Below are 22,480 nucleotides of genomic sequence, written 5' to 3' on the forward strand. Positions count from 1 at the left end.
TCGGATAGTACTTGTACTTTTTAGAGGAAAAGTACACTTCTAAGCAGTTCTAAGAACTACTCTCCCCCAAAATCTTTTTTCCCGTTTGCATTCCCACTGGCCAAGTGGCCATAAGGACTGGTAGGAGGGGTAAGGGAGCGACGCAAGCACAGCAACGGTCTTTATAGCATCGTCACTAGACCTTAGCGTCACATACAACAACAACAAATGATGCTAAGACTTGTGCACTTTTCCTATATTAAATGCACGTCCATTCTCGTAGTAATTCACGTAATGTTTTGCTCAACACAGACGGGGCTTTATTATACTCGGAACAGACCCCGCCTCTGCCTGCAGCGCTGTGGACGTGTGTGTGTGCGCCGGCGAGCCGCAGGACACGCTTGTGGAGTTTAACTCCGAAAAGACAGTTAACCACAGGTTCCCGTTAATCTTATGGACATTTATTATTTATTTTCTACATTTTTAGGAAACTTCTTTTTTTAGATTAAAACTTAAATTACTTTTTTATAAGATGTTTTTATTTAATTGTAAAATCTACTGTTGTAGATTTCAGTTCAGTTGTTTGAAATATTTAATAAATAAGCATTAATTGCTGTGTGTTTCCTTATTTTAGAATCAAAGATAAGATTATGCACTCATTAAAAAAAAGTAACTGAACATATTCAGTATAAGAAAAAAAAAATTAAAATAATCGTTCAATAATCGTAATCGAGGTAACTTGTTCGATTAATCGCGATTATGATTTTAGCCAAAATCGTCCAGCCCTAGCGATTACAGAGCAGAACATTTGTGAAATGTATCCTTAAGTCTAAGTCTGTCTTTCAAAGAGCAAGGTTGTTGTAATATTTGAAACACAGGTCTTGTTACGGCTATTTACAGTTTGAGTACAGTGTTTGTAGTCAGAAGGTTACTACTGTTGTGTGGAGGCAGGGAATAGTGGACCCAAACGCAGAGATGAGGCAGACAGGCAGGAGAAGGTTGTACTCGAAGATTTGATTAACAAAAAGGCAGGATACAAAGGATCCAAAAAGCAGAAAAAACACAAGGAGTCAAGAACTGGCAAGGACGCAAAATACAGACACGCGGGACCTGGACACAAATGGATACAAGTTGATGGCACAAGGACACAAAACAATCTGACAAGAGGCAAAGGGAACACAGAGGTTAAATACACGAGGTAATGAACAAATGAGGGACAGGTGATACGACAGGTGAAACACATCAGGGCGGGGCAGGGTAATCAACAGAGGCAGGAAACACAGAAAGTAAAACTAGACATGACAAGACAGAAAACAGACTATCAAACAAAAAAACAGAACAGGAATGCACAATACAAAGAACACAGCTAAAGCGGAATAAACAGAAACACAATGAACAGGGGAATAAGGAACAGAAATAACAGGAATATACAAAACCAGAGAACATATACAAAATAGGGGCAGAAATATACAGAATAAAATATACAGCAACCAGGAACATACAGAAATAAATAATACAGACAGCAGAAATGAACAAACGGGTAACAGAAATGTCCCAAACTGTAACAACTACATTGATATTCAATTAGTAAAGAGAAGCTAAGATACAGAGGCTGAGAGAAAGTCAGTTAGATGTTGATGTTCTGTGTTTCTCCTCTTTGCTGCGCCTCCTTCTTTGTCCTCTATTGTTGAGCAAGCGGCCAGTCTCAGCTGCCACCGGTCCAGGACTTATCTTGACACCAGAGCAGCAATCACAGGCCGGGAGATTGAGCGCTGTTTATTTTGTGTCAATATGTCCGCTGCTACCCTAAGGCCGTAGGGAATGCAAACACACACACGCACGCACACACGCACGCACGCACACACACACACACACACACACACACACACACACACACACACACACACACGCACACATTCAGTCTTTCTCACTCAATCACCACCCACCCCTGTTTAAAATGAATGTATGATATCTTGCTTTTCACTATTCACATCTCTGTTTCTCTCTCTCAGCAGTGTGACGCTTAATCTCAGTGTTGCACTGTTTTGTCTGATATGGGGCAGCACCAATGCATTTTTATTCTCTATCTTATATTGCTTTTTTATTCAAGGCCATGTGTGTCTATGTTTGTGTATGTGTGCTTTTGTGTGGGTGTATGTAAAAAAACAAAGCCATGTGTGTGTCTGTGTGTAGACTCCTTGCCTAAAGAGTAAATTGTCTCACTAACGAAGCAGCACCATCTGTAACCACTGGTGACCAGCAAACCAATGACAGTCCGTGTCTGTTCTGGCTGACAGCTGACATTGTCCCGGCCCCTGCTGGTAACTCATGGCAACAGATTGGTCTTGTTGGGTGATGATTGGGTGACTGGTGTGTTATGTGTGTGGGCAGGCACGTGCACACATAGACATCAGAAGGGGCTTGAGCACCTGCCCTTTTCCTTCCTCGAGAGAAAGTGCCCTTTTTTCTGGATGCGTGTTTTTTTTTTTTTTTTTTTATTATTGATTATAGCCTATATATATATTCCTGTTTGCACACAGCTTCCCTGTCAAACAAATGTATTTATTGAATAAAAAAAAATCAAAATATCAGGTCGGGAGATGAGACTTTGTCGAGCTCTCTCTCTCTCTCTCTCTCTCTCTGTGATGATGCGTCTCCTCAGAGGCAGTGCTTGCTGCTGCACACAGACACACACAGAGAGGCAGGCAGGCAGGAGTCCCTTCCAGCTCCTACCCCAGAAAGTTTTTCTTGTCTTGTGTGGAGGTGAGTGGTGATTAACAGACAAAGCAGCCAGTGCCTCGAGTTTACAGCTAATTACCCAAAAGTTGCTAACATGCATGAGCTACTAGCTTATGTAATAACAAGTAAGCTAAGGTTTAGCTAAGGCATCATGGCCCTACAGGCTAATGTACTGTACTTAATGGAGACACTTCAGGTGAACAGCTAAAGTAAAATCTGTGTCTAATAACGTCATCACAATCGATACATTGATATGCACATTAAGCGTAAACTAATTAAAATGCACTAATATGCATACATTTGACAAGGCACTGCAGGTGAACAGGATAAATAAAATAACTAAACATATAAGCACAGAACTTCCCCAGTTAATGAGTTAAGAGTCTTTCCCCCTTAAATGTTAGGTTTAAATATGTAGATTCATTTAGAAGAAATCTACAGATGCAGTCTAAAACAAATACCATCTAAATGTATATTTTGAAAGTTTTATTTCCATTAGAGTAAAAGAAGACATTGAAGCAAAATAGACCAAAATCTCTAAATTGACCACATGTACAAAGTGTCCTGCATTAAACAGTTTTCATTATTGATGCAGTGTTTTTTTTCCCGTAAAATTAACAAAATTGCAGTAACAGCCTTTTTCAGTTTAGTGTGAAGATTTTTGTTGAGATTTTTCTAAAAGATTTTTTGATTGGTGTTATTTATTCCAGTAACGCCAAAATAATTGAAATGATTTATTGCCATTTGCAAAATGACCAAATTCTTAGTGAAACTATGTCCCTCTCCTTGGTGAAGTCACTTATTCTAAATATATACTTGAAACTAGTAGCATAGAAAACATGCACATTGTAGCAGCGTTTCGTTTTGCGATTTGCGATTAACTGGGGGAATACTAAAAAGTCTCTGTGAGAACTGATTATTTTGACTGAGTATTTTTTAAATCTATTGAACAATTGCGCAAGGTAAATAAAATAAATTGGTAAGGTAGACAGAGTTGTGTAAATATATATTAGGCTATTTTTTTTTACTTCAGCCCCTGCCGCCCAAAATGTCTGTGCACGTCCCTGTGTGTGGGTACGTGTGTATGAGAGAGAGAGAGAGAACAGACAAACAGAAAGAATGAGAGGAGCTTACCCCTCCCACTCAATTACTGACTCTGACTGTGTGTGTGTGTGTGTGTGTGTGTGTGTGTGTGTGTGTGTGTGTGTTTGCATGCTCTTCCTTCCCTATCACTGATCTTAAGGCTCTGACAGTTGGCTATTGTCTGATTGCCGATGTCACTTATCCAACATTGCAAGTCAGTCCAACCCTACAACATCACCCAAAAGAAAAATATCTTTCATCTGTGTGTGTGATCATTAGCACCAAAGTATCCTTGTAGTAGTCTCAAATATTTCCAGTGCCCCTTACCCATATGTCTGTGCTTTGCCACATTTATTGATACACTCTCTGATTTTGTTATTGAGCCAAATACCATCCTTAAACTCCAAAATGTCCTCTCATGTCCTGATTGATGTATAAAAAGTCAGTTTTCTTGAGTTTCAAAACATCCACAGCGAGCTGGGAGGAAACGTTGGAACTGTGTTGCAGCTACTGGTGCTTACAAAATTAAGTGTGAGTGTCTCTGTATTTAGTGTCTCTTTTATTTTAAAGTGTCATAATTTGGTTTCTTTCTTTTTCTGGTTGCGTTGCGTTGCGTTGCTGTTTGTGACATTTCAAGACTAGAGTTCACCTGTCTTGGCTTTTTTTCTGATCGAACTTTTAAAAAGTGGTACTCTGGTCAGGTTCTAGACTGTCTGCACCCTTTTCCAGATGGGTCAAGACAATTGCACAAATACACATGCACACACACCTCATGGGAGCCTTTTCAATAAGTTACAATCTCCAATATGAAATATTCATCACAACCTTCTGTGCCCAGTTACAGTACCATGCTCTCTGTTTGTTGCCTAGGTTTTGGTGTCAGACTAGTGATACACAATCTCACTCACACTAGGTGTTAAAGTATTCTTTTCGTATTGTCCCACCTCTTCTGCCCTTCTCCATTTCTCTATTTCACTCTCTGTTGCTCTGCCACTCTTAGACTGTCTTTCTCTCTGTTTTTCATGCCCTGTCTTCCCTCCTCATTTTCTCTCTTTTCTGCCCTTTCCCCCTCTTTCACTTAAGCTCTTTTGCCTTCATGTCACCTGTGCCAATAAACAAAATTTTTTTTTCTGATGTTCACCTTTGTTTTCTTCAATTAATTTGTCACAAAAGTGTGTGTCTGTGTGGCATGCAAACAAACCTTATATTGTTTAGGATATGGGAGAAAGTAGTGTGTCTTCTGTAGTATGTATAATTTATCAAATCACAAATTCAAGTGAATTCCTCTAGTCAGTAACTTGTCAAAGAGACCAAGGCAATTCTCTGATATTCAAAGATGTGTACATGGCAATTCTCAGTCATCCAGGTGATCAGAAACATAATTTCAAAATAGCTTAACAGTGATAATAGATATTGAGCATTAAATCATGAATTAAACAAACTGACAGAAAATTGTCCTCAACCTTAAAAGAGCAGAAAATCAAAACAGTCAAAATTCAACTCAAACATTTTTAATCATCCATTCATCATTTTCTGATTTATTCATTTGTATCCAGACGTTGTTTTGTGAATTTCTGTCTGGCCATTTGTTTATGGACTGAAAATTATTTAGTATTCAGTGTATCATGCTTTGTATTTTTAAACTCCAAGAAGAAGGCAGTGTCTGTAAAGCAAAAACTGAATGATGGAAATATCTTTTTTTCTGACAGGCTAAATGCAGTGCAGAGATGAACATTTCGCTCCAAGTGAGCACTCATACTGTACACACACACACACACACACACACACACACACACACACACACACACACACATACACAATCAGAAAGGAGGTATTCTATAGTACAATAAGTAGTGAACCAAGGGGCCACATCCATTATGTTTCAACATGACTGTATGAGCGCTCCTTTGTCATCTTGCACAATGGACACACTCTGAAGCGGACACAGGAAACTTTGTTGTGTGTTTTACTTTGGTTTCTGAAGACAGGTTTTATATACTTATTTCTAGATTCTATATCCAGTATCAAAATTGGATTCCAGTGATTGTGCATATATATGCGTACCATTGTGTTTTTCCGGTTTGACTTCTCGCATGTAAAAACCTCCATCTTTAGTCACCATTGCCCCAGTAAAAGCTCTCCCTGCCTGGACATTTGAAAAGAGACATGGGGAAACGAGGAAATGACCCATGCTTAGCCACACAACATGCTAGCTGTGCTCACACAATCAGCATAGCATTAGCAGGACAGTTGAATAGAGCCATCATGGCTGCCTAACCCTAGGGAGCCGGTGATCTTCCTTTGGGCTTTATGGAAAGTGGAGGTCCTGCAGAGCCGCTGAGGGCCAGAATAGAGGCCAGTGTGGGGAGAAGTATCTATCTTGTGTTATAATCCTGTCCTGCCTGATTGTTGTATGATAAAAACTTCTATAGAATAAACTGTCAATCTCAACCATATTAAACTGGAATGAACAAAAACGTAAGCCAAATAGCATACAAATGTTGCCAATAAAAAAAAGTGATTACTGGAGTTTACTGCTCTGCAACACCTTGCGTACAAGCTGGTATTGTAACCTGACATGTAATTTGTAATATATTTAGTTTTCCCTCACTTTCTTCCATTTCTCAATTTCTTTCCCTCTCTTCCTCTCTCAGGTGTTTTAGAAGGTATTATTTTGAAGAGACCTGCCTCTATACCAGGAGAGAAAGAGAGAGAAGCAGATAGAAAGAGGTAGAGAGGGAGTCAGGGCTAAGTGGCCTTTCGTTGCTCTTTGTCCGGAGCTTTCACTGTGATTAGAGCGTTGGAGTTGACAATTCACTTAAGACCCCCTTTCTTTGTCTCTCTCTCTCTACTTGTTCCTCCACCCTCTATCCCCTTCCTCTGTCACACACACACACACACACACACACACACACACACACACACGTGCACGTGCACACACAAACACTCTCTCAGGGTATATTACCTATTCTTGTAATGCAGTTAAGCTCAGCTAGAAGCATTTCCTCGTAATACCACTTAATTCACCATGTGGAAGCCAAGGTAACTGCAGCGAGAGAAACATAGATGGTGGTGTGGGGTGGGTAGAGAACAAGGAGAGAGGGGGGAGATGAAAGAGGAGTGGGAAAGGTACCATCTATGTTGCCGCTGCTTGGTGGGGCCTAGCCATTGACCCAGTGTGATAATGGCCCTGATTGCAAAAAAACAGCATGCCTCTGCCTGAGAGTCTCGTGCAAAATATGGGACATTTCGTAAAGGCAATAAACACGTGGGGCTTTGAGAGGAGCTTTGCGAGTTGGTGGGTGAGGGAGGTTCCAATTGGATTAGTCGTCCTGTACTGTAATACGGCATTCCTGCCAACTAGGGAAAGTCTGAATGTCCAACCTCCTACTGGGAAAATGCAATGGAACGCCACTTAATGTCAGTGTTTCCGATAAGCAGATTCAGGTGGGGTTTCAGAAACGTACCTGACATCACTGACTAGCAGTCAAGTGACATCTAAGTTAGAGGTAAACAAATGACGAGGTTTAATGTGACTTAAAACTTTAAATTTAAATGCTTCTATTAATCTTTAAATGTTACTCTTAGCTTCTTTAGCAAGCAAATCTGTTCAATGCATTTTAAAGCGCCCAATTGTTTTCCTTTTGCTTATAAGGTATGTACGTAACGTGCGTTCACATCATATATGCAGGGTTTCCCAGAGCACATTATAGCCGAGGCACGCCGCCTTGTCTGAAAAAACGTTCCAACTAAGAAGAAATCTGAAGATATTATTTAAATCACTTATTAAAAATATCATTAACCTTTATGACACAGGCGCTACAGTACATCAGACTGCAAAGGCCAGATATTTAATGAGTGGGGAACTGTTTACAGCAGCATCAAATGACCGAATTGAGATGCATCAGGATCTGTCTGATTCAGCTCACTTCACTGTAATCAATCAGAGCAGCACATTGTCTATTTCCATATAAGCAAAAATTGTGTGGAGCTGAAACGATTGGACGATTAATCAATTAGCTGATTGACTGAAAATGTATCTGCAACTATGTCAATATTTGATTAGATTGATATTAAATAAATATCTATTATAATAAACTAAATATCTTTTGGTTTTGGGCTGTTGGCCAACTTCGGTTTCGAGAAATTGTGATTGTTTTTAATATTCCCTGGCACTCTATAGACCAATTGATTAATTGATAGCTCAATCTTCACATTATTTGATATTGAAAATAGTCGTTAAAACACATTATACATTGTAATAAACAGCTATTTAAAAATTACATTGTATCAATTAAACAGAAAATGGCAGACTAAACTTAACATAAAGATCAGGAAATATTTGAACTGATTTTGCATATGAAAAAGATTTTTTTTTTCCAGTCCTTCTCTTTCTCTCTAAGTCAGCCAGAGATGGACAAAGACAGGAGAGATGAGAGGAGGTGAAGAGAGAATAAGTAGCAGAAGAGAGGAGAAAATGACAAAGTGACAGAGAAAGAAAGAAGGAAGGTTGGGAGAAGAAGGAGGGGGGTGACATTGCTCCTGGGTTAGTGCTCCAAAACGGAGTGCTAAAATCATTTCAGCTCAGATAAAGCTCTAGCCACAGCCAGGCCGCCCCAGGATATCTGCCCTGCTCATCTGCCTCTCCAATAAAACGCCTGCACACAGGGAGCCTTCAGGCAGCCCGCCACACAAAAATGTGAACACACCCGCACACACAAATTCAAATACACAGTCAGAAATACACATGGGCACTGCTGTATCACATGTGCACGCACTCGCTGGCCTCTCATGGCGACTTTGTCGCAGTGCAGTTTATTTCAGTTGAGAGAGAAGAGCGACAGAGAGCCCCAGGGGTCTCCTTCCTCTTCTGAACCTCCCAAATTAACACCCTGCCGCCACCATTCCTCCTCCCAGTCACCACTGCCCACACCCGTTTCAATCCTTTATACTTCAGCCCACAAACTCACCCCCATCCACCCCATTAACCGTCTTCCTATCCTGCTCTGTCCTTCTCATAAACTGCTTTCACCCTGTCCTCAGCACCAGTCTTTACTCAGAAGTCCAGCCTCATCTTTTTTCTCATCGTCTGAAAGCATTTCAATTTATTCACTACTTTGGTTTGTCATCCTTGCCAAATGTCAAAACCAATGTTGCGATCTTCTTAATATTTCTGGAATGGCTGGACTGGTGATTCAATTGACAAACTATTAAAGTCAAATCAAAGTCAATATGACTATTTTGTGCCGACACAGGCAGCCAAGGCAGTGCATCCAGTGGTTGAATTAATTGCAAATCGTCTGTCATTACCAAAGTTTAAATGCATTTAGGGAATAATTCGAAAAAAATCTTTCTTTTTCACATATTAACAGTAATTTACTGTGTAATTTAATATAAATGTATTTATATTATGTAAGCAACATGATTGCTTACGTAATACAACTTCATGAAAGTAGACTGAACATAACAAAACGGCATAATAGTGAAACAAAGGGTCCAGCAAACAAGCACGCTAACAAGCAATAAAGCAGCTGCTCAGCTGAACATGCAAGCCACCAAATATTTCCTTACAAAATATTGGTAAGAGCGTGAAATTGGTAAGAGCGTGAAACTAAGTGGTCAATCAGGAGCTGGAGTGACCTTGCAGGCAGCCAATCATTTAAGTCGATCCACACAGCGTACCCAGTATATTCTGTACAGCCACTGTAGCACCAAATCAGAATTGTAATAACTCTTTCTTAATAACAGAGTTATAATGCAACAAGCTTATATTTCTAATCATCTTTGCTAAATTATATTCACAGCAAACCATCTTTGCTGCCTCAGCCATCCTGAAACATCTCGTCACACACAGCTGTTAGTTAGCATACATCCATCAGAAATCATCAATCCATCATCAATACAATATCCAGATTGTATCAAAGGTTTTGTGATCAGAGTGATGGTGAATGGAAAGACTAGAGCTGAAACAATTACTTGATTATTAAATAAGTAAATAAATCAAGCCAAAATGCCAAACGTTCTCTATTTCTAGCTTCTCAGTTGTGTTGCCTTTCCTCGTCTTATGTGAACTGAATATCTTTGAGCTTTGGACTGTTGATCAGACATAACGAGCCATTTCAAGATGTCACTCTGGGCTTTAGAAAATTGTCATGGATATTTTTCACACTTTTCTGACATTCTTAAGACCAAACGAGTAGTTGATTTATCAAAGAGAAAATTGCCAGATTAATTGATTGAACAGAAATAATCCTTAATTGCAGCCTTAAATACGACTCCCCTCCACTAAAAGTACTGTTTAAAGTGCACCTGAGCAAAGCACATACCTTAGCAGTAGGCATTGCTTTGCAGCCACCGGACAACACAACAGTACTTGGCCGTGTGAGACCCCCTTCAGACTGATCTCATGAAGTGGCGTATTTATGACACGCCAATTCATATGCCATTTTTGGCGTGTTATCAAGACGCATACTCACTTTTTAGCGCGTTTATCAACGCCGTTTGGCCTCCATTGACTTACATTACCTTGCGATTGCGTGTGAATTTACGCCGTAGCGAGTAGTATCAAAGGGCGAAAATCCACGTAGGGAGGTTGGTCGGGGTGGTGGATGGGTCAAACACAGGACTTTCACCCAGGAGACCGGGGATCGTGTCCCGCGTGTCACGTTTCCTTCGTGTCCTGCGTGTCACATTTCCTAAACCCAACCGTGGCTTTCTTCTTTTACTAAACCCAACCGGTTCTTCTTTTCCTAAACCCAACCTGTCCGCTGTATACGCCGCTCAAAATGCGTACAGATAAAACGCCACTTGGCTTAAGAAAGTGGTCGTGTATGTTTACGCAAAGTCATGATGTCATGTTTCCCCCTTTGGTGTATTGCCAAAGGTTATAACATTAACAGTCAATTTACACAGTTAATTTGACAGCCCCTTAGCAGCACTGTCTTTGTATCCAAAACAGACCTGCACCCTCTTTTTTACCTCCCACACTCTTCCATGTGATCCTTATAACCTCCCCTTTGCATTATTTCTTCCCCCATTTCCCTCTCCTCTCTTCTTCCCTCAGCACCTCTTCACAGAGATAGCAAATCTGAGTCTCATGTTTAAGGCATCAGTGTAGTCGTTGGGCAGACTCCTGGAGACTCTAGTAGTGGATGTGATTTTTGTCTCCCCCCTCTTGTCACCCACTCCCGCTCTCTGTCACTCTTCCTGAATATATCCTTTTCTACCCCCTGTCAGTTGCCTCCCTGTTTGAATTTCGATAACATTGTGGTATACAACTTGTAATCGTCCCCTGCTCACTACTAAACTGATCTGCCCACAGAAGTACGAACACATATATAGGAGCAGATGTGTTTTCACCCAAAACTATGCACTCTCACATGTACTCATGTACACACCTCAGACTGAGTCATGGTAGAGTGGGTGTAGAACATTTCCTCTCAGTCTTATCTAAGTATAACTGCATGTCAGCTTGACAGACCAAACTTTGTTTTTCAAAATGTGTAACTGTTGTGACTAATTTAAATAAAGTACAACTAACTAACTACACAAATAGGGTACTGGCTATATAGAGTGCCACAAGTGTGATAGAAACATGATGAGGTGGTTGATGAGGTGGTTGTTGTACAACAATCTTAACCTCAAAGTCGAAATTGTAGCTGTTGTGGAGCTTCCAATCTTCAGTAGCAGATGGGGGTTTCTTAGTTGTCATGGGCATTGAAGATGTTAAACAATATTCTGAGCACTGTAAGGACTTCTTGTCCATGTTGGCTTCAGAGCTGCAATGATTAGTCAATTAGTCGATCGACAAACATGTAGTAATTTTTTTATGCAACAATGTAAAACATTTGCCGTTTTTTTTTAGCTTAATGTAATTATAAACTGAACTGAAGCTGAACTTTGGGTTTTAGACTGTTGGTCAGGGAATTATAACGACATTTTCAATATTTTCTCACATTTTATTGGCAATGATTAATAAAAAGTTGAGTTTTAAGAATAAGGTGGAACCCTAGACATCATTGACCAGATACCATTTCCATTTATTCTAATCTGAGCATAACACAATCATGTTTGTCATTGTATTATTTGCAGATGGGAATTAAATTCAATGTTATTGACATTTACTGTAAATGACATTTATGTAACAGGCTGCCAGAAAAGTAAAAAAAAAAAAAAAGGACGTGGGTGAGCAAACAAGAGATAAAGAAACTACAACTTAACATTATTTTGTACAAATTATTTTATTGTAATGCTTATAATATGTAAAACAGAGAAGCGACAGAGGATGCAGACAGATTACACCAGACCAACTGACACTGCTTCAGTTATTGCCGTTCTCGCCGTCCACAATCTCATTTATTTGTAGATGGGGCTCGTTTGAGAAGAGCTTTTTTTAAGCAAAGCATACCCAGGGTACCAATTTTTGTTGAAACAACTGGTGTTTGGATGACAAATAGGGTGAAACTTGTATAAAAAGTTGGTTAACATTTCCATCCTTAGTATCATTAAACCACACAGTCACAGGATACTGACAGTAAAACGAAATAGAACTGTTTTCACACATATGCAGTTTGTTGTGTTGTTTAAATTGAAATTGAAGGTAGCACAGCCGTGGATTGTAAAATGTATGTAAAATAAAGACAGTAAAATAAAGAAATACATTGACATTAATCAAGTGATCCACTGGTTTGCTATAGACGAGAGGATTCTGGTTTTTACATTTCACATTGGTTCACAGTCAGAAGGAATACTGCAGGTTGAAGGCATGGAGGGGCTCAGTGGCAGCGGTCCTTTTTTCTCATATTGTTTTATTCTTTTCCCATGATCCAAGAAACAAGAACCTCTCCTCATTTTAATCTCAACTCCTCTCCTCCCTACACCCTTTTCTCATTTTCTACCTTGCCCACTCCCTTTACGGACTCCCCTCTCCTGCCTCTTTCACCCTCCCTCATCTCTCCTCATTTTTCCTCCCAGCTCTTTTCTCCCTTGCTTTATTTCTCTTATCTCCATCATTTTCTTCTTCAATCACCTCCATTCCCATCTCCTTCTCTTTCTCCTGCCCTAATTGTTTATATGCATTAACATTCAAGAATCTATAGCTTGGTGCAGGTGACACCCTGTAATTTGACATCCTTTCTCCAAGGTTGGAGAGAGATGCAATCTATGACAATCTACGTGTGTGTGTGTGTGTGTGTGCGCGCAACGTAATCTGGGGTTGTCACACGGCCCCATGCCACTCTCTGTATGCTAATCAATGAATGAAGCTCTGCAAAACTCTCGTCTGCCAACTAAACCCCACACCTCAGTGCTGATATGTCTATTAGCCACATGTCAAACTCCCTCTTTGTTTCTGCCTCCCCCTGTCTCTCCACACATCTCATTCCCTCCCTTCTCATTCGGTGGTTCCTCCTCTCTGTAATTCTGCGCCGCTGTGTCTCTCTCGCTCCCTCCTATTTCTTTCTCCATACTTTATTTGACTCTCCTCCTGTAACCCTCACTTCCCCTGAGTTACTTTGCTCCTGAACACTCACTCTGTACTGACAATGGTTTGCGCACCAGATGTAATTTCATCAAAAGTACACTCTCTAGTTCTATTCATTGTCAGTGAGAAGTGTGGGGCATGATGGGATAGATGGTGAAAGAAGCTGGTACATGTAAAACATTGATATTATGTAAACAAGAATATCATTTACAGCTAGAGGACCCATTTGTATTTCTTCGTTCTGCTTCATATTTGTGTAAAAAAGCGGACGACAGAAATAAAAATAGAAAGATACATTTCCGAGAGTCTATCACCAATTTTTGTGGTTTTAAGGGTTGGTAATAAATAAGACACTGTATGGAGGTGAGTTCTTGGTTTAAATGATATGCGGTGTTATTTAAAGTGGCCTGTAATATCAGGTTTGGTGCTTACACACCTTGGTAGCTTTTCTATCCCATCAAAGAACTGTATACACCTAGATCACTAAAAAGCATGAAACACGGCATGTTTTTTCACACGGACTCTCCATTTGTGATTTTATTTCTACATAATGAAATCAATAAAATGACAAAACACACCCTTTAAATAATTTAAGACACAACCACAAGCGATGACTTTCCATAGCATTGCAAAGAAAAGTGGTCCTGTTCGCTCTACATATAGCATTGCTCTGCTTTTATAATAGCACTCCTACTGCAATACTATCCTAACCAGCACCAAATGAGATTCAGGAAAGGAGTCTGTCATGTAGACAGACATGCTGACAGACAGGTAGAGGTGAGATAAAAATGAGACGTAGTCGTGCATTTGGCTTAATGCTTTTGCAAGCTTTGAGACAGGATGACAGAGACAGACAGAAGGGCGTGGAACCAGGCAGACAAGAAGGCAAGCAGACAGTTATAGGGGCAGTTAGACAGGCAGTCAGCCCTGGCATTTTGCAGCAGATAAGTAAGCTATCAGAGGAGGGGGATAAATAGCAGAGTAAAGATTGGTCCCGGCCCCCTCAGAGAGGAGCGGGGGGCCACATTGCAGGCGTGGTGGGCAGATAGCCCCCTGCTCTCATTATACTCTGCCTAATCCAAAACGATGTTTACTCAGAGAGAGAGAGAGAGAAGGGCCATGCTTATCGAAGCCCTGCACAGTCCTCGTGTGTGCGAGTGCGTGGGCCTGTGTGTGTGTGTGTGTGTGTGTGTGTGTGTGTGTGTGTGTGTGTGAGAGAGAGAGAGAGAGAGAGAAAGAGAGAGAGAGAGAGAGAGAGAGAGAGAGAAAGAGAGTATGTGTTGAAATGAGCCTATTCCAATGGAAAAAGGGATCAGGAATGTCTCCAAGGCAGACTCTGTTGGCTAGAATGTCGATCCTAATCACACATTGCCTGGCTCTTCTGGTGAAAGGCGAATAGGCTATCTTAACCTGCCTATTCACAGCATGTGTGTTTACCATACCAGCTAGGCAGAATGATCATTTCGTAATTGCTATTATTATTAACACACTAACTTCACCTAATCACCTCACCTCTGATTTGTCAGGGGATGGATATCCTTAAAGACCAAAAAGAATTTTGCTTTTATGATTTTTAAATACTAGAAAATGAGATCAGTAATATTTGTCCTTTTTCCCTGTTGACTTGTGTTTGCATTGCAGCTTTTCTGCATCCATTCGCCTGACTGCAGTAATTACTCTACTGCACCTAAATACTGCAAAAAGGCTGACCTCTATAATACTTGGTGTTTTGTCCTAATGGCATTCAGTTTCTTGGACATATCTCCTCAGTTACAGGAAAGAAACTATTTACAATATATTGTATAATGTATTTACAACAAAAAACTGCTTTACCTCTTATATGAGCTACTGTTCAAACATACCTTTAGAGCAGAACGGCAGTTGTTAGTCTTGGTGCGCCCATCCATCCCCCAAATACATTTTTTGTTGTAGATTGATGCTGATTTGTATAATCATGTATATCAAAATGTTTATCTTTAAAATGAAAACAGACTTTCGCTGTTGTTTTAAAATACAAAGTCTAATTAGTAAAAGTGTTACGCTTTACAAAGTACCATATTTTAGTATCATAGTGTTTTGTCACAGAGATCTCACTGTTTATTGTCAGTTTGAAACCTCTCAACTTCTAGTGGTAACACAAACTAGGTGCATCTAGTTTGTGTTACCACTAGTAGTGGTCTCACATGCCTTACTGTGGGGCCATGTACCCAAACACATGCCACACTTTTACCTCTGTACACAATCTTCTTAAATCTGTCTCTGTCTTTCTCTTTGACTCTCTCACACAACACACACATGAGCTCCGTAGTCTTGTGAACTGTGTGTACCCTGTCTAGGCTGGCCGGGGTAATCCTGGCCTCCACTAAAGTAGCCGTGTGAGAGGACAGATTGTCAGTTGATCATGGCCAGCCGAGAGCCTTATCCCTTATTGGATCGGCCATGGAGGAGGCTTAGGAATTATCTGAGGCCTCGCTTAATGTGGAGACGGATCACCGCCAGAGAGCCACGGAGCCTGAAGACACGCTGGCCCGGAGGGGAGAGAAAGACACTGTGTGTGTGTGTGTGTGTGTGTGTGTGTGTGTGTGTGTGTGTGTGTGTTTGTGTGAGAAAGAAACCAACAGATAGGTGTGTGGTTGTGTGTATCACTATGTAATAGTGATAGAGGCACTTGCGTGTGCGTGCTCAAAGCAACATCATGGACCACTTAACCCCATCTTGACACCTCTCTCTCTCTCTCTCTCTCCCCTTCCTTACGCCTGTCCTCCTCACCTCCCTCCCTCCTATTACTCATTTCATTCCCATTGCTCCTCTTCCTCCTGGTCACTATCCCTGCCTCATTTTCGCTCCTCCTCGGCTTCTTCATCTCTGCCCTCCCCTTTTCTTTCTCCTCTTGCTCTCATTCCTCAGCCCATCTTATGAGCCCCATCTTTCATTTTGCTTTCACCTCCCTCCTGCTTGACTTCCCTCCCTCTATCCCCAAACTCCTCTCCCTATTCCTCTCTACCACCTTACTGCTCCTCTGCACTCAAATTGTTCCTGTTCTCCTCTTCCACGCTGTTGTTTGCGTTCCTCTCCACTCTTAACATCTCCCTTCTCCTTCTCATCTTCCTAGCTCTCCTCTGTCTCTTTTTTTACTCATCCTATCCTTTCTATAGCTAACTAACTAACTATACAGCAGCATTATGTCCTCAGCAGGAGACAGGTGTCTGAAAGAAAGGCAAAAAAACAGACATTTTATTTTCTGAAGATAAAAAGAAACAGAGTGAAATCGCTTGCTTTGTTAAGGAAAAATGTTGTCCAACACCTCATATCTCAGAACCCTCCAGTGTCACTGTAAATACAGCAGCTGACATCAGTAATGCATGCCATTACATTTTAAAGCAATCACAATGGCGATCTGCTGGTCTTATATGTTAACTGACCTTTGTGATGGTTGTCAGAGACAATTTAGAATATATCAGACCTAAAAAAGACTTTTTCAACAAAAAGTCTTTCAACATTTGGACTATTTAACATTTGGACTAGTGCTTTAACTTTGTAGACATTTAAACAGTCTGAAAAACTGCAATCAATATTGCTTTCAGCACAAGCTCATTTAAGCAGATCCTTTCATCTTTTAAATGAAAGTGTTCAGGCTGTGTTTAATTAATTATTGGTACTGAGGACATAGTAACAGCCTTGCCCCACGTACTGTTAGCTTAGCTTGGCTTAGCTGGTAAGTAACTTTAGGTTGTGTTTCCCTAATTAGTACCTGGATTCCCTTCAGATATTTGAAAATAGTCCTTTAGCTAATTCCATCCCGGCTGTCTGATCCCGGGGCATTCAAAGGCCAGGGAGGATGTGGGTGGGGGGAAAGGATACTCTGATGGCCAGGTTACCTTTCTTAGCCTGCTGCCACCATGGCCCAAACCTGGATATGCAGCAGAAAACGGAGGGATGGATGGATAAATCCATCTCTGTGCATGGGCTTACTGACAGATACTGAGGCCAGATTAGCGCTGCCATAAGTCGTTAAGAGTTCCCAGGGTCATCCCCAGGTCACCAGGATGTGGAGGGTTTAGGACCATGACATTACACAGTTGATTCAAAGGGTAGCTGCAACCCAGACATCTGATTGGTCCAGCAGACCTCCCACCTCCTGCTGTGCTGTTAACATTGTGTCTGAGTTTATAAAACACACCAGGAATGTAATACTGCAATACTCACGCCTTGTATTCAGCTGTTTTCTGTCCACCCTGCATGTCTTCATCACATATTATGCCATACCATAAGAAGAAAAGACACACACTACCCCAAAAGGCTTCACATATGGTTTTTGGGGTAACACCATTGACAAGGTTTAGTGCCATTGGACAATAAATACTGGACTGATACACATATACACACACCTACACTGCTTCCTTTCCTCATCTAGTAATTGAAGGTGAGAAATAATTTCATTATCCTCAGGAAGAGTAATCTGCTCTCTACTCCTGATCTCTTCATTTCCTACAGTGCACCTCGGCCTTGGAGAGACACACACACACACACACACACACACACACACACACACACAGGCCACATACTTATCACACATGCATGCCCGCACGTACACAAACACACAGACACACACACACACAAACACACACACACAGTTCCTATCACCCTGGGCTATTAATGTTATTGGAGTTGGGGATTAACCATCAGATTCACATATGCTTTACAAAGCTTTATTACTTAGAGCTGTCTGTCTTGCTCTCTCTCACACACATGCACACACACACAGGCACATAACTTTGACTTAAAGAAAGTTAATCTGGGAGTGTGCACACCAGTTAGTGGACAGGAACAGGCCCTCAGGAGAGGAAATGAAAACATGGTGATAAATATTGGGTTTGGAACTTATTGCATTATTGGTCAGTTATTACTGTACTACATTATTGGTACTGGACCGAATTCTTAGCACAGTGTTATCTTTAGGGATGTGTAGACACCTCAAAAGGAAAAAACCCTTTGTTTGAATTCTCCCCCTAAAACCTTCATCTTCAGTGATGGATGGTGTTATACTAACTTACTCCACTACCCAATTAGATGCCACTTACGACTTGTGTACACAATCAGAAGTCAACAGCAGAATGAAAACCAAATGAAACTGCTGATGAGAGTGTGGGGGCCATCATGTTTCTTCTTCTGCTTGTGTTGTAGAGTGGCAGATAATACACAGTTTAATGTTGCGTTACCACCCTCTACTGTTCATCTGCCCAAGATGTTCTGGGTGGCCCTTAATGTCAAGTGTCATGGTGACACACATATGTGGACACAGAGGGGAGGGGCTAAACTGTCATTTCACAGGGCAGAGGTGTGTGGTGGGACACCATTACATTTTATGTCAACACATAATCACAAAGGGAGGGGTCAAAGTGGAAAGGGGAAAATTAGGATGCAGTTTAAGACACACAATACCCCCACACATAGACCTGTTCCAGTTGCTCCAGTGTCTATGCTCAGTCCTGCATCACAACAGGGCTAATAACCGTTTGTCCCTGCCTGCCTGGTAAATACTAGAATTGAATGTAATTACTGCCTTTTATTCATGGGGGTAACAAACGCTTTGTTCTCTACCTGCAGTGACCCCAGTCAAGGCAAAATCCCACTTAAATATTGGATTCGACAAGAGTATCTAAAATCTATTTCACGATAAATTGTCTTAATAAAGGTAACAATAAGTATTCATTAAATTCATCAGTACATGACATTTCCTTTATTGTGCTGGCTTACTTTTTTATCTGTGTCTAGATCAATTACAGTATGATCAGTTAAATATTCTGAACTGGACTTTGAGCGGTTGGTTTAATGTCTTGTTAGATGTGATTGTTATAGCTTTTTCAATCTTAATTATATGGGATCCAGGCTTTTTAATTATTGAAAACTGAGATTAGAGTACATTTAAATTCAGTATAGAGATTCTCAATGTTGCTAATTTACAAAATATGGTTCATTGTCCATCCCTTACACAAACACAAGAGAAGTGTTATTTTTCCCACATTTAAGATAAGGTGTTGGTATTCTAAAGTATTCTTGTTATCACCATCACTTGCAAAGTCCAACAATGAGCCACACCGTATAGCACTTGGTGCACTGCACAGTTGTTTATTTTGAGTCAATCTCCAATGCACCGTTCTGCTGCCATAAATACTCACTATTGCACCAAATGTTTATTAATTCACAGCTGAAAATACTCCCAGACAGAAAAGGTTGAGAAAGTCTTGATAGATGGACTAATGCATTGTTGTCTTGAACAAATGAAATACATATTTATAAAGAATACAAATCCTGAAATATCAGATATTAAAGGTCCTATGACATGCTGCTTTTTGGATGCTTTTATATAGGCCTTAGTGGTCCCCTAATACTGTATCTGAAGTCTCTTTCCCGAAATTCAGCCTTGGTGCAGAATTACAGTCACTATGAGCCAGTCCCACAATGAGCTTTACTTAGGATGTGCCATTTCTGTGTCTGTAGCTTTAAATGCTATTGAGGAGGAGAGAAGGGGGGCAAGGTGGAGGGTGGGGGTGTGGCCTTGACCAACTGCCATGCTTCGCTCGTTTTCAAGCCATGATGTCTCTCTCTTTCTCATGGGCGGCCCAAATTCTCTGGGCGGGCAAAGCAGAGAAAGGGGAGGTAACCTTCCTCCTTATGACCTCATAAGGAGGATATTCCAGATTGGCCCATCTGAGCTTTCATTTTCTCAAAGGCAGAGCAGGATACCCAGGGCTTGGTTTACATCTATCACCATTTCTAGCCATTGGGGGGCCATAGGCAGGCTGGGGGAATGCACATTAATGTTAAAAATCCATCATTGCACTACATTGCATTACAGTATAAAGTTTTCCGTACTGTGCTGTGTGACAAGTGCCTGGCTGAAGGGGAATAACAGATGAAATTTAAAATGTCACCTTATTTAAGTCTTGCAGGTCTTGACACTCTCTAGACACACAGTATAACTACTCTGGCATTGTATTTGTGTGTGTGTGTGTGTGTGTGTGTGTGTGTGTGTGTGCTGTCAGGCCAAGTCTTAGAATGCATGTTTTTTTTTTGTAATGGGGAAAAGGAATATTTGGACATTTTATCAATAGGCATTATTAAATCCTGCTTGCTTGAGCTAATCTTGGTGGACCGGAGCAAGGGGAAAGAGAGAGAGCGAGAGAGTGAGAGAGCAGTGATGTCTGCCCCGTGAGATGAAGAGAGACCGCCTGTAAGCTGCTTATTATATCGACTACCACCTTTTCTCTCTCCTCCTCTTACCCTGCCGCCCTCCCCAGTTTTCTCTCGTTACCTCACTCATTTTCCATCTCTGTCTCCCTCCCTCGCTTGCTTTCTTCAACTCATTCTATATCCCCTCATTCTCTTTTCTCAACAACTCCTTTATATAAACACGCGCACACATGGATGCATATGTGCACACAAACACACATACACGGCGCCAAGCCGAACCTTCTTGTTCAAAGCCAGAAGCGAAAAGCTGAAGTTTTATTCAAATTAATGTTTACTTCTTCTACTGCCAATGTGTGTGTTTGTCTGTGTGTTTGTGTGTATGTGTGTGTGTGTTGAGAGAGAGGGAAAATAGCACAAAGTATGCAAGTGTGTGTGCGTTAGTGTGTGTTACATGCACGGCAGAAGGAGAAGGGCTGACAGTAGGTGATAAGCCAGACAGGCCTGCACACTGTGATTATCACCCACCGGACCCCCTTTCACACACTCTCACACACACACACACACACACACACACACACACACATACACACACTTGCATACACAGTGTGTTGCAGGGATTTAGGATAGACAGACGGACAAACAGAGACAGAGAAGCCTTGGATCACAGGCAAGGTGGAAACCACAAGAGAAGCAAATGAACACAGACTGGAAAATACAATGCATCGAATTATGTTTCACTGCAGTCTCATTGTTTCTTTATCAATATTAAGGTGTTTTGATGTTGAGACACTGGAATCAAAGCACTCTGTCACATTAGTGATGCTATAAATGCCTGCAAATAGAGATCTGTCGCTAAAATGGATAATCATCAGTTAATAACTGAGTCTCTAACACTCTCTTGGTCTCTCTGATTTAGGTGTGTGGCCGTCTGAAGAGGTGATGGCTCATTACTGTCTGCAGAAACGTCACATGTTCAAGTGAGTTATCCCACTCTTTAAATCTGCTCACTCCATCGTCAAAAGACTCAACTGTTTACCAAGAAAACAAGGACTAACAGCTGTGATTGTAATTTTATTTTATTTTTTTACTGTTTTTATTTGAGGAAACTAAAGTAGTTCAGTAAGGTCACACACAGCTTCAATTAGAAGTTAGGAGCCCACGCAGCAGTTATTAGGTCTGAAGAGGTTAGTTATGCGGGAGAAAAGCCAGTCAACAAGATTGTGGCAAAACCTTTCACAGTGCTCTTTTTTCATTTTGTGACTTTCGATTGAATAAAAGTTGAGATTCCAGTAAAATTTCGTCATTGAAGTTTTCTTTAAAATAGTGTTAAAATCTTGTCTCGTCTCGGTCTCGTGAGCCCAATATCGTGTATCATCTCGTGAGCGGAGTCTCGTCACACCCCTGGCAGCATTTCAGGACCCTCTTTTTACCATGTTTGATTTCACAAAAGTATGACAGGGAATCGCTTTATAATACAAATAAGTAAGAGAGACATTATTTTTCCTGCACAAACATATTGAAAACATTGCATTTGTTGTAATAACAGATTGTGGAACAGTAGAAAAGGCTGTTGGATCCCTCTAATTGAAATCTGACCGGGACCTGCAGTGAACGCCTGGTACTTGGTGTCATTCTGTACCTTTCCATGCCACGCTGTGTTGTCCTGTGTTGCTCTTTCCCCTGCTCTCGTCTGCTGAGCACTGGCCTGCCCTGCGGCACAAGGCTGAAAAGCACCCAGGCACCGTTGATTTCCATTTAAGGTGGAACGTCACCCTTTGATTTCCTGTTTTAACATTCAAGAGGCGAGGGGCAAGGAAGAGAGGGGTATTGATCAGAGCAGCGTAGTGAAGGTCAGCAAGAGAGAGAGGGAGGCAGGGAGGGATGAAAGAGGACAGGGGAAGAGATGGAGGGGAAGGGGAGATGAAAGGAGGAAAATGATGGAGAGAGGGGTTGAATGAGCATGCAAGCGACAGGACTGTGTGTGTGTGTGTGTGTGTGTGTGTG

At 41.1% G+C, this 22,480-nt stretch overlaps 1 protein-coding gene across 2 annotated transcripts in view; it reads left to right on the plus strand.

Moving 5' to 3' along the window:
• Positions 1-22,480, plus strand: part of camkmt (calmodulin-lysine N-methyltransferase) — a 124,619-nt gene that overhangs the window by 67,910 nt on the left and 34,229 nt on the right. For both annotated transcript variants that reach the window (XR_004895155.1, XM_035991957.1), the window contains one exon: positions 21,393-21,453. Coding sequence is in view for 1 of the 2 variants with exons in the window: in XM_035991957.1 (XP_035847850.1) it covers positions 21,393-21,453 (61 nt within the window). In the remaining variant the exon portion in view is untranslated. The remainder of the gene's footprint in view (positions 1-21,392; positions 21,454-22,480) is intronic.

Source organism: Sander lucioperca, chromosome 15, assembly GCF_008315115.2.
Source record: "Sander lucioperca isolate FBNREF2018 chromosome 15, SLUC_FBN_1.2, whole genome shotgun sequence".
In the NCBI taxonomy this organism is placed as follows: domain Eukaryota; kingdom Metazoa; phylum Chordata; class Actinopteri; order Perciformes; family Percidae; genus Sander; species Sander lucioperca.